The sequence below is a fragment of the Serinus canaria genome, chromosome 12 (genome assembly GCF_022539315.1).
Source record: "Serinus canaria isolate serCan28SL12 chromosome 12, serCan2020, whole genome shotgun sequence".
Lineage (NCBI taxonomy): Eukaryota > Metazoa > Chordata > Aves > Passeriformes > Fringillidae > Serinus > Serinus canaria.
Window position 1 is genome coordinate 1,289,469 of NC_066326.1, and position 15,726 is coordinate 1,305,194.

Sequence of the window (15,726 nt, forward strand, 5' to 3'; positions counted from 1 at the left end):
GAAAGAAGAAGAGAAAGGAGAAAGAAGAAGAGAAAGGAGAAAGAAGAAGAGAAAGGAGAAAGAAGAAGAGAAAGGAGAAAGAAGAAGAGAAAGGAGAAAGAAGAAGAGAAAGGAGAGGAAAAAAGGTCAGACAAGAAAGAGAAGAAGAGGAGGAAGAGAAGGAAGAGAGAGTAAAGTGTAACAAGTACTGCTTATATTTATTATACATAACAGAAAAAATTTGGTTAAAAAAGGCAACAACCCTGTGGCAAGCAGTTAGTTGGATTTCATAACACATCTCCTATTTTTGGGCAAACTGATAGCAAAAGCAACGTTTGCTTTGCAGCAAATTTCCAAAGGTTATCCCGTCAGGCTGTGTGTTATGCAACACGGCAGGACCATGTCAGTCAACCCCAGCACCTCCACTCCCAACCTCCTGGTGGGAACAGCTTCCCCAGGCACGCTTGGAAAAAGTGACTGCTCATAAAAATCCCTCCTGTTCCCATAGGAAACTGTTCTTCAAGAACTGAAGTCTTGAGGAGAAATGGCATCCTGAGCATTCCCCATCTGCTCCTGCTGCCAAGCTGCAGTGCACGTGGTACCCAGGAACATGAACTGGCTGAGGAATGCAGGGAGGAACAGCCAGCAATTCAAGGCTTTTTCCTCTGAGTCTGCAGCTATCCCTGGCTTACCCAGAGTAACCCCTTCTTGTTAAGTGTGTCTCCACACTTACCACAAATAAAGCAAGTTGTTTTTAAAATTTCTTCTTTCTTCTGTTTTTCACTCCTTAAATCAGCAAAGGTGTCAATGATCACCCCAAAAATCAAATTCAGGACAATGATGATGACCATGAAGAAGAACAACAGATCATAGATCACTCTAGCAGCAAAGAGAGGTTCCTGCAAGATACATTTTGGAATTATTAACAGCCCAATTAGGTACATATCTCACCCTTAATACCACCCTGCCCCACACCCCTCTGCCTGAGGTTCTCCCCTGTTGATGCTCTCTGAGGAGAACTCACAACTCAGAACATTAAATGAAACTAAAATGCAAAAATCACTGAAAGAAAAGCCAAATTAGTCAGCTGCCAGTGTGGGATCTCTGCAGAGCTGCTCTTCCTGTGTCCAAGATTTTGGACTTCTCTCACTTTCACAAGAGAAAAATCTCTTCTCTCACACATTGAAATTTGTTCTCACCCCTCCCTGAAGCCCTTCCAAATTATATCCTTATATTACTCTGCAGTATATCAACAGAGGATCAGTGTGGACCATAAAGTTTTTAACTGGAATTTAATACCATTAATTGCATTTAATAGCCATGTAAGCTGGACTTCTCAGTGCACATTCCACATTTATTGCAGGCCTGAATATCCAAAATAACCAGCTCCCATTTTCACAATCATCCTGCCAGTCAAGTGCCAAATTTATTATTAAGAATAAAGTAACTGAAGGCTAAGTTTTAGAAAAAAACTTTGAAATGTCAGGTAAAACAAAAAAGCACTGCCCCCAGTGTGGCTTTGGGAGTGACAGCCTGAGCCTCAGATCACAGAACCAGCACAGAATGGGTGGGAAGGGACCCTAAATCCCACCCAGTGCCACCCCTGCCATGGCAGGGACACCTCCCACTGTCCCAGGTGCTCCAGCCCCAGTGTCCAACCTGGCCTTGGGCACTGCCAGGGATCCAGGGGCAGCCCCAGCTGCTCTGGGCACCTGTGCCAGGGCTGCCCACCTTCCCAGGGAAGAATTTCTTCCTAAATGATGGACACAAAAGCTTAAACAGCAGTCAGAGGGGGAGCCAGAGGGTGTTATGGAAAATTCCTGCTGCTTAGCCTGGTCCTCACTCTGATGACAGCTCCAAACCACCTCATCCTTCCTCCCCCACACTCCCACCAGCCCAGCCTGGTCCCTGTCCTCTCCTCCCTCCCATCTGACACATTAGCTCTCCCTAGGGATGCTCCCACCAAAGCTGGTGCCCCTGGCATCCAGCAGCCAGCACAGCACCTCCCTGAGCCACCTCAGGCTCCTCCCTCACTGATCTGTGCTCATCTCCTTCCTTCAGCTCCTCAACTCCCAGCTCACTGCTGGCTCCCCCACTGCTGCTCTCTGGGCCCACTTGGGACATCCCAGAAGGAATGAGAGCCTGGGAGGAGTGGCTGGAGCTCAGTGTGACCCCCAGGGATGTCACCCCAGGGATGTCACCCCAGGAGCAGCACGTCTCTCGGTGTGTTTGGAGCAGTGCTCTCCCAGCACAGCAGATGCCAGCCCTGCTCAGCAGCACTCCTCCACCCCCAGCCCTGGTAATTTACCTCTTTGGAAGGTTTCCTGAGCACATCACCTACTCCACCCCCGCTCCTGAGCCCGTGACTCAGAACAGTAACAATGCACATCAGCAGCGTCTCGCACGTATGCTCCTTGTTCTCTTCCTCCATCTCCTCAGTGAGCAGCTCTGGGAACACAGCAAGCAAAGACACGTTGCACAGCCAAGATTAGCTCTAAATCCTCCTCTCCATTCTCTGCTGGGTATGCTCTCTCCCCCCTTCACACTGCCAGCCTGTGCTGCAAAGCCCTGCAGGTTCACTCCCCAACAATCACAGAACAGTGGGGGTTGGGGGGACCTCTGCAGATCACCCAGCAGGGTCACCTGGAGCAGTGACACAGAGCACATCCAGGTGGGTTTGGGATGTCCCCAGAGAGGGACACTCCAGGATTCCCTGGGCAGCTGCTCCAGGGCTCTGCCCCCTCCCTGCAGAGAAGCTCATGCTGAGGTGGAACTCATGGTTTAGTTTACGGCCACTGCTCCTTGTCCTGTCACTGGGAACCACTGGGAAGGGTCTGAAACCATCCTCTGACACCCCCTGGGGATATTGTAAGGATTGATGGGATCCCCTCTCAGTCTTCCTTGGACTAAACAGGCCCTAAACAGTCTCTGCCCATACAGGAGATGCTCCAGACCCTGGACCCTCTCCAGAGCCCCCCTGGGAGCAGATCTCCTCCCTGCCCTCCTCTCCCCACCACCAGTTTTCTTTTGTGCCTGAACTGCTGCCTGTGACTCGGTGAAATCTCTTCCCATCCCTGCTCGCATGCACAGCTCAGCTCAGCAGATGCCTGTTTATACAGAACCCGAGCTTTTTGACAGCTCAGAGGACAAAGTGTTGCCTCTTCCACTCTCCCCTGGTGCCTGACAGATTGCACAGCCTTTGGGCTGCACTCAAAATGGCAACTTCCACTCGGAGCTTTCAAATGGCTAAAGATCACTGCTGGTGGAAACAGCATTCTGCCAGAAAAGCAACACACCTCTTCTGACCTTCTCTTCGCTCAGCTCGAGGCTCCAACTTCACTGCTTCACTTGCAGAGCTGCTAAAATCCACTCCCTAACCTCACACACTCCCCTGCACCCATTAAACATCTCACAAAAACACTCAGGAGCAGATCCCACCTTCCCACAGGCAGCCCTGGAAGACCCCAGTCCCTGGGCAACCCTGAAATAACCAAAACCCGAGAGACCTGGCCCAATCTGGGGCACCAGGAACACCCCTGAGCACACGAGACCCTGGCACTCTGCTGATCATTGCTGATACAAAAACATCCCTGAGTTTTCCTTCCTGCAGCCAGAATGAAGGAGATTAAAGCAGCAGCTTTTCCTGCAGCAAGGCTGAATTTTAGTGTCTCAGAGAGGACCCCTGAGCCAGGCAGAGCCTCTCCTCCTGTGAGCAGGGCTGGTGGCCATCGTTGACCTTGGGTGGCCATGCAAGAGCTGCCCTTCCCAGAGAAACTGGGATGTTCTGTCTGCCCCTCCCAGCCAGCACCGTAAATCTCCCACATGGAAATTAAATTTTCTAGAACTAAAATTTCAATACCCAGGTAATATCTCACTTTCTTGATCTCCAAAGCCCCCAGACCTATCCTTGTCTACTTAATCCATGGAGCACTTCCTGCCATGATATTAAAAGAGTTTCCTTAGTTTGAGACAGAGCAATGCTGCTAATAAACCATATTTCACAGGGCATTATCTCTGAGATCACATTTAATAGCCTCATGTTTTAAAATAATAAACTTTGCAAAGAGGCAAACTGCATCTCTTCCTTCTGCAATTGATGCAGAAAATTAAAGAGTGTGGCAGTGTTTTATGAAGTCTGGTTTAGTTGTAAGTTTCTCTGCTTTAGTCACTTCATGTAACAGATGTTATTTATGCTGGCCTAAATTAATCCTATTTCAAGTTAATCTCGTGATAGCTTTGTTCTCAAATTTATTGCATAGGATTTTCTGAAGAAGTTATTTTAATTGAAGGTGATTAAGTAAAAAGAGAGTGCAAACTCAGGGTGTGAGTTAGGAATCCCAGAGAGGTACTCACGGTCGGAGGGGATGATGGAGGAGCAGTTCTCACTGCTCCCTGCTTTGCACACATCTGAGTAGAGGAACTCCCCAGTCATGGTCTCACCGGGCTCTGTGCGATCTGAAACCACAAAATGCTGCATCAGAGGATGCTCCAGCACCCTGCAAGGTGACTCCTCAGGTATCAGGGCTCCCCATCACACTCAGTGTGCAACTACAAGGCATTTAGAGCAGTATCTTACCCTAGAGTTTAGAAGGGCACTGTTACTCCCTGATTTACACATTCCATGGTTTTAAATTCAACCACAAAAGCTTTTTTTTTTCCCAGATTCACTGAGGTTGGAAAAGACCTGCAAGATTCTTCATTTAGTGGCTGACGTCCCACCTTGTCCCCATCCCAGAGAACTGAGTGCCACGTCCTTGGACACCTTTAGGGATGGGCACTCCAAACCTCCCTGGGCAGCCCCTTCCAAGGCCTGCTCACCCTTTCCATGAGCAATTCCTGCTGCTGTCCCACCCGGGCACCCCTGGCACAGCTGGAGCCCATTCCCCTTGTCCCGTCCATACCCTGGGGAACAAGAACCAACACAAGCCAGGGGAAGGAGCTGCTGGCACTGACCTGGCAGCAGGGTCTCGTTGGGGAGCTTGTCCACTTCCAGGATGAAGTCATCCTTGAAGAAGAGGTAGCCCACGATGGAGAACAGGTAGACCAGGATGAGGGCCAGCACGGCCGTCAGGATGATGGAGCGCCCGTTGCGCGTCACGCTCTTGATGACGTTGAGCAGCGTCTCCTCCCGGTACACCAGGTCAAAGAGCTGGGGACAGCAACAGCAGCACATGGAGCACCTGCAGCACTGCTGCCACCGTGCCCTGGCCCGAGCACTCGGAGCAGGAGGAACTGAGGCAGCTGTGCCCTGCCCTGCAGCAGCCTGGCCAGCAGCCCTCGCTGCAGGCAGGTGCTCCTGCCTCGGTGCTAGACACACACCAAGCTGCCAGCACACACTGCTGCCTGCCTTTGATTTGAGAGTGTTATCTACCCCCTCGCAGCCTCCAAACAGCTCACTTCAAATTGCAACTTGCTATTTTCTTTAAATCTTAATTTATTGAGCATTTCATAAATAAGCAATACTCTTTCCCCAAAATCTGTATTTAGATTTCTCTGCTGATGTTTCCTTCATTTTTCACTGGGTCTGGGACAGCCCACAGCAGAGCCCAGCCCATCCTGGTGGATCACAGGACAGGTATTTGTTAAACTGGACCTCCATGAACACAGCAAACAACCAGCTCAGGTACCAGAGGATGTGGCAAACACCAACCAAAGCCACAAAAAAAGCCTGTTCTGAATGGGATTCAGCTTTGCTTCAACAGTGACACATCTTCACCACCACCACGAGGTCCCCTCCCTCAGTGCCATTCTAGAAGCACTGTGCTGTGCAAGGTGAATCCCACCCCAGACAGAGGGAATGTGTGCCAGGATCCGTGTCCATCTGTGAGGGCTGGAGCCTGGGCACAGCCAGAGACACTCCAGAGTCTGCTCAAAGAGCACAGACACTGTGCTACAGTTATTGATAATAACACAGCAAAGCATCACAGCCCTTCTCATTCTACCCCATGGCAGGGACACCTCCCACTGTGCCAGGCTGCTCCAGCCCCAGTGTCCAGCCTGGCCTTGGGCACTGCCAGGGATGCAGGGCAGCCCCAGCTGCTCTGGCACCTGTGCCAGGGCCTGCCCACCCTGCCAGGGAACAATTTCTCCCTCATATCTCATCTAAGCCTCTCCTCCTCTGGTTTAAATCCATCCCCCCATGTCCTCTCCCTATCTGTCTGTGCAAGAAGTCACACATCAGCAGAAGGGATGTGGCAGGAGTTCTGCTGTCTCCCTCAGTGACTTCTCCTAAAGAAAACCTCATCTGTGGCTCTTCCCAGTGTCTGTTCAACAGTTTCCCAGCAAAAAAGCAGAAATTCTCCTGGATATGCCCAAGATGGGGCTTCACAAACAGAGCAGATGTTCTGAGGGCCAAGCAAACACCCACCAAGAGGCTGTAAAAGAACTCGTGCACGAAGAGCCCCAGGGCACAGATCAGCAGGTACAGCAGGTGATAGAGGAACTCCACGTCCATGATCATGGCCTTGTACCCTCGCGTGAAGGTTCCGCAGTTGCCCACAAAACTCATCAGGAAAATGATTTTATTACAAACCTAAGGAAAGATCAACCAGAAATTAGGTACAATCTCGGGGAACACAGAGTGTTTATTCAAGCTGGAGGTAACTAGGCACTTTGCTGGGCAATCCTTTCCAATGCCTGGCCACCTTTCCATGGGGAAATTCCTGCTAATGTCCAACCTGAGGTTCCCCAGCCCAGCCTGAGGTTGTTCCCTCTCCTCCTGTCCCTGTTCCCTGGAGCACAGCCTGACCCCCCTGGCTGTCCCCTCCTGGCAGGAGCTGTGCAGAGCCACAAGGTCCCCCCTGAGCTCCTTTTCTCCAGGCTGAGCCCCTTCCCAGCTCCCCCCCATCAGACTCACAGTGCATCATCTCGTGAGCCTCACACAACCCCATAAATACTGAGGCACTTTGGGTGAATAACCTCGTGCTTTAGGTCACAGACTCCTCCCCATGCCTGTCTGAAGCTGGAGCTGTTCCTACAGTGAGCAAAACCTCAGAGCTCTGTCTGCAGCCTGGGGAACCAGGACTAAATGAACAACTCAGAGCCCTCGTGTGAGGAGCAGCCCAGGGAGGGAATTACTCCTGTCACACCTGGTCCCAGGCTATTTCTGCTCCACGTCTGCACACACAGGTAAGGAACCCTGACATCAGAGGCAGGAGGAGGTCAGAGAAGCCCGCTGGGTTCTTACATTGAAGGCTCCCAGCAGGAACAGGGTGGGCTGCAGCCCCACGGAGAAGATGAGGCGCAGGATGGTGGAGGCGATCAGGGCGCGGATGCCGTGGGGCTTGGGCAGGGCGATGACGATGGCCAGGGAGATGAGCATGGCTGTCCACAGCAGGCCAGACAGGTGGGGCTCCAGCGTGCCTGGGCAGGGGCAGAACAGACCCATTGCTGCACAGCCAAACCCACCAGAGCACTGCCCCGTGTCCTGCCTCGGCTGGGGCATCACCCACCCACCTTCAGCCAGGGCTGGAGGCACAGCAGCACCCCAGCCCAGAGCCTGCAGCAGGCTTTCAGTACAAACTCCTTACTAAATCCTAATGCAGGTGCTAAGTGCTGCAGGATCTTCATTGTGGTGCTCACACCTCAGTGCTGAGGGCCCTTGGCAGCCCCTCTTGCTGGGCAGAGGCAGTGCCTGGGCAGGTGAGGACACTCCCTGACACTCCCCCTGATGTGCTTTTGGTCAGACCCTCACACCCATTTTTGGCATCTCTTGCTATTTCTGGGTCTATTTAGACTGTCCCCTGAGACTGGCTGCTTACACAACACTGAGCCTGTGTAGCTAAAAATACATTTCCCTGAAAGAGCCATGAAACAGACCCAGCCCAAAGCACCATTTACCCAGGTTTATGCAGAATGGCAGACACCTCTTCCTCAAAGCTGACTTAAAATCTTTTTGCCTTCAAGCAACTGGTTCCTCAACAAACAAAAAAAGCAAGATCCCCCAAATGCCACAGCACTCTGCAGCCCTTCTGCAAGCACGTCCTCACAGAACTTGGGTCTGACTGACAAGATCCTCACCCAGGGCATTTTCCCCCTGCTCCCAAATTCAGGCAGCTTAGGAAATATTACTCTCATCTGACTACCATGAGCAGCCATTTAAACTTGTTCCAAATCACTGCAGATTAATAAAGACAGCAGAGGATGGATGGAAATTAAAAGTTAATAAGCGTAAAGTTGAACAGCTGTTTTGGCTGCCCGGGGGGAGTTTGGGCTCTGGAGCTGTCACACAGCACAAGGTGCAGAGCTGGGAATGGAGGCACTGGGTGGGAACCAGCAACAGCACGGGGAGGGACAGAGGAAATGTGCAGCAGCTTATTTAGGAACGACTCATCTAAAATCTGAGGAAGATTTATTGGGAATTCATTTGCTCTCAGGAGTTGCAGCAGCTCCCAGCAGGTCTGAAGAAACACCTGGAGTGAGTGAGGCTCTCAGGTGCTCCCTGGAACACCCAGGCTGCCCAGCAGCACAAGGAGGGCACTGCCAGGACCTCCTGGGACCCAGCTGTGCCACCTCAGGGCAGAGCAGGGCCACAGGCTCCCCTCCCCTTGCCAGGGACAGAGGGGGGAGCAGTGTCCTTGGCCTGGCACACAGAGCTAAGGGTGGTCACTGCTCAGCTGCTGCACCCACCCTGACCCCAGAGCCTTGCTGGAGCACAGGGACTCCCTGCACAGGAGGAACATGCAACCAGCAGGGACTTCTGCCTGTCTCTGGAATTCTCACCATTCCAGTACCAAATTCCAGGCATCCAGTTTTGTTTCTGCTCCTCAAGTCAGAAGTTTTACAGCTTCTGCTACTGTCAGATGCTCATCAGCTGCTCAGTTCACCGTGTCTGAGCAATTCAAGACACTGACAACTTCCCCCAAACAGTCTGTTTGGAAGAGACTTTTTTTTTTTGAAGCTAAATATAAGATACACATGTATTTATTTATTTTACTTTTTGGATTCTAACTAGGAGAGGAAGAGGTTTTCTCAAAATGTTACCTGATAAATAAAGAATTTCAAATATGTAGGGTAGGGCACCTTCAAAATGCCAAAGGATCCCCCCCCAGCCTTGCAGTTTGTAATCTCAGGGAACTCATTTAACCAGCAGCCTTCCTGGCAGCCATAAATTCACTGCTTTTAACTTGGGATCTTTGCTACTAGAGACAGAAATTCAGTTGCTCTTTGGGCTTCTCAGAACCTTCCAGCCAGGATCTGGGTTGTCCCTACTCTGGGTGTGACACTGAGGAGCAGCAGCTGCAGCCACAGCCTGGTGGTCCTGATGGCAGAAGGTGAAACTGTTCTCTTCCCCCTCTCAGGAACTCTGGAATTTGGTCTAAAATATTCCTCTGACAGGCTTTTTCAGGATGCAAACCCCCTACACACAAGGAAAAAGCTCCTGAGCAGACATTCCCATCACTCTGCAAGCGATGCTGTGGCACTGCTGGAGCATCCCTGCAGATTCCCCAGTGCAGGACCCCAGCCCTGCCCTGCCAGGGTGCAGCTCTGGGGACAGGCTGCATCTGCTCAGTGTCACTGAGCTGGCTCTGAGAGCCACCAGGGACCTGGCACTGTGCAATCCCACGGAGCCAGCCCAGAACTGGAGGCAGGAATGTGGCACCCTGCTCCCTGAGGGAATGCTCTGCTCCCCACACCCCTGGGGCAGGCAGTGCCAAAGGGGCTCCTCTCCCTCATCCTCCACGGATTCCTGCTGGTCACTGCTCCCCCTGGCAAGGCAGGACATTGTCACCCACCCCCAGCACTCACAGCCCCCCTGGAGCACCAGGAAAAGTGTCTGGAAAATGCCATTAATAAACTGCAAGCCCAAGGAAAACAACACATTCAACATTTCACCTATTTTTAGCTCAATCCTTAATTACAGGACTTGAAACTGAAGAAGAACAGTCGAGCAATTAGAGGAGGATGTTTGTCTCAGGTAATTTTTTCCCCTAAGAAAAAGCATGGCTCTACATTTTCCTTAAAAATGTCTCAAGAAAGAACAGCAGAGTTTAAAACAAGGCAGTGTAAAAAGCCAAATTCTGTTCTCCTACCCCCACTGATGTAAACAGCAGTGCATAGACACGAGTGGGGAGAGCAGAATTTGGCTCATTTCACCTTATTTGCTCACATGTTTTTTTTGGTAAATATCAGTACCTCCTCGAATTCCCTTGAATGGGTAGAAAAATGCCACGAGCAGGTTCATGAGGACAGCCAGGTTGAAGGAAATGCTGCTCCAGAAGGACATGTTCCGAGCACACCAGTACAGGAAAGGCTGAGCTGGAAGAGAGAAAATGATTTCTCTTTAATGGAGGGTTTAGTAAAAATAAGAGGTCTCTATAAAAAAAATATATATATCACCACCAAAACAAGTTTGTTTTCAGTTTGCCCAAAAGCACAGCATCAAAAGTAATAACATTCATGGCTTATTCTGAAGTTTTTTTAATTATCCTTTATCTTGGGGGCCCTTCAAGTTTCCTAGGTGGTGCTTTAAGGCAAAGGATCCCTGTTTCCAACATGGTTTGGCAGCAGCAAGAGAACAAGCTGAGGAACTGCAGAGATCAAGCACTTGAGGTCTCCCCTAATAACATACTTTGTACTCAGAGTCACAGCAAGAACAATTTGGAGGAGGAAAATGAGCTCCAGCCCCATCCCCCTGTGTTCTGCTGCTGCCAGCAGCTCACCTGCACCAGGCAGTGCCACCTGCAAATTCACTTTCTGCTGAGAACAGCCCAAAATAGCCCCAGAATAAGCAGGGGGTGAAGCTCCCTGGCCTCCCCTCTGCCCCGGGGGCAAAGGACTCAGCACATCTGCCCAGAGCTCAGTGTACAACCAACAGCACATTTAAATCCTTAATGGTACCCAGAAACACTTCTCCAAAAGACTCCTAATTTTAATAATCCCTGCAGCCACAACCAAGAGGCAGAAAGCAGAAAGATTCCTTTGCTGAAGTGGTGGTGAACCCAACAAAGCTGCCTTGCAGTAATTCCCTCTGCATCCAGGCCAAATCCCCTGATTTTGGCTCCTGCAGGCTTACTGCCCAGCAAACTGAGTCCTCCTGAAATCTAGAGCAGGGAAAGAAATCCATTTAAAATGCTCTCAAAGGGAAAGGACTGGTTTGCCCTGGTGGAACGAGGCAGCTGGTTTAGATATCAGAGAGCAAAGAAAAAGCTCTCAGTAGAATTTAGGAAGAAGCTGAAAATGCAGACTTTGGGCTAAATGATAATTTATATCATGCAGGAGTTCTGAGCCTTGCAGCAGCCACCACCTCTCCCCAGAAAATCCCCTCCTCTAACACCCCCAGCTAACAAAGGGGTAAAGAATTCCACAATACCTCAATGTTCTCAATTTCCTTTTGACTGGAATAATGTGTAACCAGGCTTAATTTATTTATATAGGATTCTATAAGGGTGATTATAAAGGTCCAGGTTTAACTTGAAACCTTCCTTTGGTGATGGACACTGACTCTTTGTCTGCCTGGTGCTTCTGCCTGCCTTTGGCAGCTCATTTCCAATCTTAATTAACAATTAAGAGACTTCTGGTGCTCAGATTATGGGCCAGCAGCATGAGCTGAAGGGAGAAGTACATGGATCTTTATTTTAGAAGTCTTTTTGAGGGTTGAATAGACTCTAACTGGCATCATGTGAGCACACACAGCGCTGCCAGAGGTCACAGCTCCAACACAAACTACTGAAAATGGGAGAAACAACTCTATAAATGCAAAAAATCAGAGAACAGACAAGACCTGGATATTAGAGACAGAATAAATTATTCCAGTTCTTTAAAAGGAAAAAAAAAAAAAAGAAATATTCTCCACTTCTGCAGGTGGATCTTGGCTAATTTGTGGCCTGTTGTTAATGATGGATGCCTCCACAGCTTGCTTGGAGACAGACTCGAAGACAAAGTGACTCAAACAACCAAATCTAACAATACATGGATGCTGCTGAAATTGCAATTTGTTTAGGATGTCACACTCCCAGATTTCCTGCAGAGCTCTCAGATTTTTGGAAGCAGTCCCACACCTGCCCCAGGAGGGGGGTCCAGGGCAGTCCTTGCACTAAAGCTGGAGTGGAGCTGGTGCAGGGGAGGGAGCAGCAGGGCTCTCAGATGGCAGGGGCTGAGTCCAGCAGGGAGGAGCTGCCTTATCTCCCCTTCACAGGGTCACTGCTGCTCAGTGCTCAGCACTGCCCACTGAGCCTCAGCTGCAGCACTCAGCCTTCAGGTGAACAAGAACCAAAACATTAAGCAAATGAACTCAAAGGTTTACTGGGGGACGTGGTGGCACTCTGTGAATTAAAATATAATTTTAAAGGATTTCCCAGCTGCCAGTTGGATCCTTAGAGGGAAAATCAGTGCTTGAAAGCACCTGTGTTCAGACATTTTAGCATCACAGGGATGGAAAGGACTCATCAACCTGTCAGCCAGTCTACTTGCCAAAAAAGGATGAATTCTACTTTACAATTACTCAGAAATCCATCTTTAACTTGTTCTTGAACATCTCCATCCCTAGAGATGCCATGAGCCTACAGAGCCTTTACAGCTGGAAAAGACCTTTACAGTCCAACCTTTACAATGTCCAACCTCGCTGCATTCCCCAGCCTTACTCCCCCTGCATCCAGCACAGGCCACTGCTCTCTCCTCAGCTGGGTTCTCCCTGAATCCTCATTTCAGCTACTCCTCCACACATTCTCTCCTTCCTGCTGGATCTCAAAAAGGATGAGCTCTTCTGCTCCCTCCTCTCTGCCCTGGATGCCCTGCAGAGGGTCCCTGCTGCCCCAGCATTCAGCCTGCCTTTATCCCAGCCCCGTGCAGGGGAGCAGCCCTGGCAGACCATTCCTGAGGATGGTCACACTGGGGAACCACCTGCTGCTCAGCCAAGGCTTCAAACCCCAAAACCCTGAGAGGAACAGGGCATTTGTTTGTACAAACAAGTTGTGGGTCTGCTGGTAGATAAAACTGCTACTGGGAGATAAAAGAAAGAATGGGAAGGATTTTACTGATTGATGAATGGAAAAAGAGATTTGCTTTTACAAATAAACTTTAGGTTTGCTGATAAACGAAATCAGACATTGAAAGATGAAAGAAACAATGGGGAAGAAAAACTTAAATTCTGTAAGAATTAAAAATTAAAAGGGAGGGTTATATTATACATTAGAGGGAAATTTTCAGTATCAGGTGTATTGGGGGAGTTTGTATTTTTTAAGTACTTTAGTTAATGGGGACAGAGAGAAGGGAAGTGAGGCTGGGAAACTGGGATAAAAAGGAGGCTGCATCTTCCAAAAACTGGAGAGCTTTCAGGGGAATGTTTTCTGGCTTCTCTCTCTATTGGAATACAGCCTCAGTGCTCTGCCCCACGTGGAGCAGCACTGACCCACCTCGCAGTTTCTTCTGCCAGTTCATCTCGTTGAAGAGGTCCTCAGACTTGAGGAAGAAGTCGTTGATCTTGCTGCCCTGCTCGTCCCTCTCCGTGGTGTAGTAGATGCGCAGCTTGGACTCCTTGGTGAGGAACTCGCAGATGCTGGGCACGGGGAACACGATCTGCTCCATGGTGCGGTCCGACCTGACAATCTGCACAGCAGCCAGTCAGTCCTTCTCAACCCTCCTAGCTCTTGGTCTCCTGCCTGTTTTGCTCCCCCTTTCAAACCAGCACACACATTTCCGAGGAACAGCAGCTTGACACAGATTGTATTTAATTTACCTTTCAGAGCAGGTCTTCATTTAGCTCCAGGATTGTAATTTCTAGGCAGTGGTCTTATTCTGGCAGTACTGGTCTTAGCTGGGATTTCAAGGGGCCCAGAGAACCCCACATCAAAGCTGGGATTGAGTTCAGAGCAATGTGGTGGCCCAGTTCAAGAATGTTGGCAAATTTGAGCCAGATTTGGGCAAGTACAAGGAATAACAGTTATATCTGTATTGCTTACTACAGAATTTTGGGGAGTCACAGAACCATGCACTGGTTTGGGCTGGAAGGACCTTAAAGCCCATCCAGTGCCACCCCGGCCATGGGCAAGGACACCTTCCAGTGTCCCAGGCTGCTCCAAGCCCTGTCCAACCTGGGCTGGGACATTTCCAGGGATAGGGCAGCCACAGCTCTTCCAGGACATCTCCAGATCTGTGAACATTTCACTTTTATAAAGCTCTTAGATGGCACACGAGGCCAAACTGTCATTTGAATCCAGAAAGAGTGGCAAAAAGCTATCACAAACTTTCTGGATTCAGCAACAGCACCGGCCAAAATGTAACAGAAGTGAAGCCACACTTCCTGCTGCCAAGAGAGCTCTGCTCAGCTCCATCCCCGAGCCCACACATGACAGCTCAGGAATAGCTCCCCCCGCCACTGCCAGGGAATTAAATAAATAACTCTCTCTGCATGTTCTGTAGCAGAGACAACAGTCCACAGACAGGCAGGCAGAGCCCTGGCAGCACCATGAATATTGCCCTGGGGCTGCCCTCCCCGGGCTCAGCCCTGGGGTTCCCTACCTCGATCTGGGCCGTGTGCTTGGCGTAGAACTCCAGCGCCTCGTCCCCCTCGATCTGACCCCCTGGCTTCAGCATGCTCTGCAGCTCTTTGTTGTGACGAGCCAACTAAAATAAAGGAATGCACAGGGAGTGGGAGACACCAGATGTCTCTCTGTGATATTAAATTTCTGATTTTTGGCATAAAAAAAGAAATAGTACGCAGTCAGCTGCTAGGAAAGGGCAAAGTTGACAGAAGGCTTGTTCTGTTCCAACCAGACACCCTGCAGCTCTATTTTGGGAGCAAGTCAGAATGATTCAAATATGTATTTCTTTAATGCCAGTGTTGTACTCCTCTTTTCCCCATCCTCTCCCACCCTTTGCCTGGAATCTTTCTGATAACACAGAGATTCACATTCGGTCTGTCCCACACCACCCCAACCCAAAGGTGTGCTCATCACCCAAAGGTCCAGGCAGGGACAGAGAGAAAATCTGCATCAACTGAGCAGCAGATGTACAGAGCACTGCTCCAAAAATGCTGCTGGATGCTCCAAATTCATCCTGCAGCACAGTGAGGGTCTGTCTGCTCTGATGCTGGAGGAACAAGAAGTCTCTAACACAGTGAGAGATGTAGCACCAATATATTAAGGAGATTTAGATACAGTTTTCTCCCCTTTGGTTTTTCGCCTTTCAAACACACATTGTATCAACACAATGGCTCTGCTTGGCTCCAGCAGAGAGAGAATGTGGCAAGGACCGAGATTTCTGATTACACTTTAATTGATCTGTGAGGAGAATTTCTTTGGGAGTATAAAGTAACCTTTGATACAGCTGAAAAATAATACACTGCTGCTGAGTGCTGCCAAGCATTGAGCCACGTGTCCTCAGGAGCTCGGTCCAGAGCCTGCCTGCTTCCCACGATAAAAGAAAATTCCCAAAATTTTCTTGTATTAAACTATTTTTGTTTCTGATTAAAATTAGGATTTGCTCTGATAACAGGAGAATGTGCAGTGAGTCTGCCTCAGTGATGAGCCATGAAAACAGTTCCAGGGAGAAGCAGAGTGGCCTTTCCCAGTTTGGGACTCGTGGTGGAACTCTACCTGATGAGCCAAGATATAAATGTTGTGTCCCACGTTCCTCGGAGATGCAGCAACATCCTCCCCGTTCTCTCCATCCTCAAACTCCACTTCTCCCTGCAGATAAGCCTTCTTGATCACTTCCACCTGGAGAAGGAGACAGGCAAGGAGAGGGGTTCAGGCAAAGGGTGGAAGGTGCTGAGGGCAGCACACCCCTGGATGGGAATGGAGCAGAGCA

General features: G+C 49.8%; 1 protein-coding gene across 3 annotated transcripts in view; it reads right to left on the bottom strand.

Moving 5' to 3' along the window:
• The window catches only part of ITPR1 (inositol 1,4,5-trisphosphate receptor type 1), a 160,012-nt gene that overhangs the window by 18,277 nt on the left and 126,009 nt on the right, over window positions 1-15,726 (bottom strand). For all 3 annotated transcript variants that reach the window (XM_050979263.1, XM_050979264.1, XM_050979262.1), the window contains 10 exons: window positions 15,513-15,635; window positions 14,437-14,541; window positions 13,332-13,524; window positions 10,114-10,236; window positions 7,166-7,341; window positions 6,347-6,511; window positions 4,933-5,128; window positions 4,333-4,434; window positions 2,288-2,427; window positions 713-878 (listed from right to left, as the gene is read on the bottom strand). In XM_050979263.1, coding sequence (XP_050835220.1) covers window positions 713-878; window positions 2,288-2,427; window positions 4,333-4,434; window positions 4,933-5,128; window positions 6,347-6,511; window positions 7,166-7,341; window positions 10,114-10,236; window positions 13,332-13,524; window positions 14,437-14,541; window positions 15,513-15,635 — 1,489 coding nt within the window. The remainder of the gene's footprint in view (window positions 1-712; window positions 879-2,287; window positions 2,428-4,332; window positions 4,435-4,932; window positions 5,129-6,346; window positions 6,512-7,165; window positions 7,342-10,113; window positions 10,237-13,331; window positions 13,525-14,436; window positions 14,542-15,512; window positions 15,636-15,726) is intronic.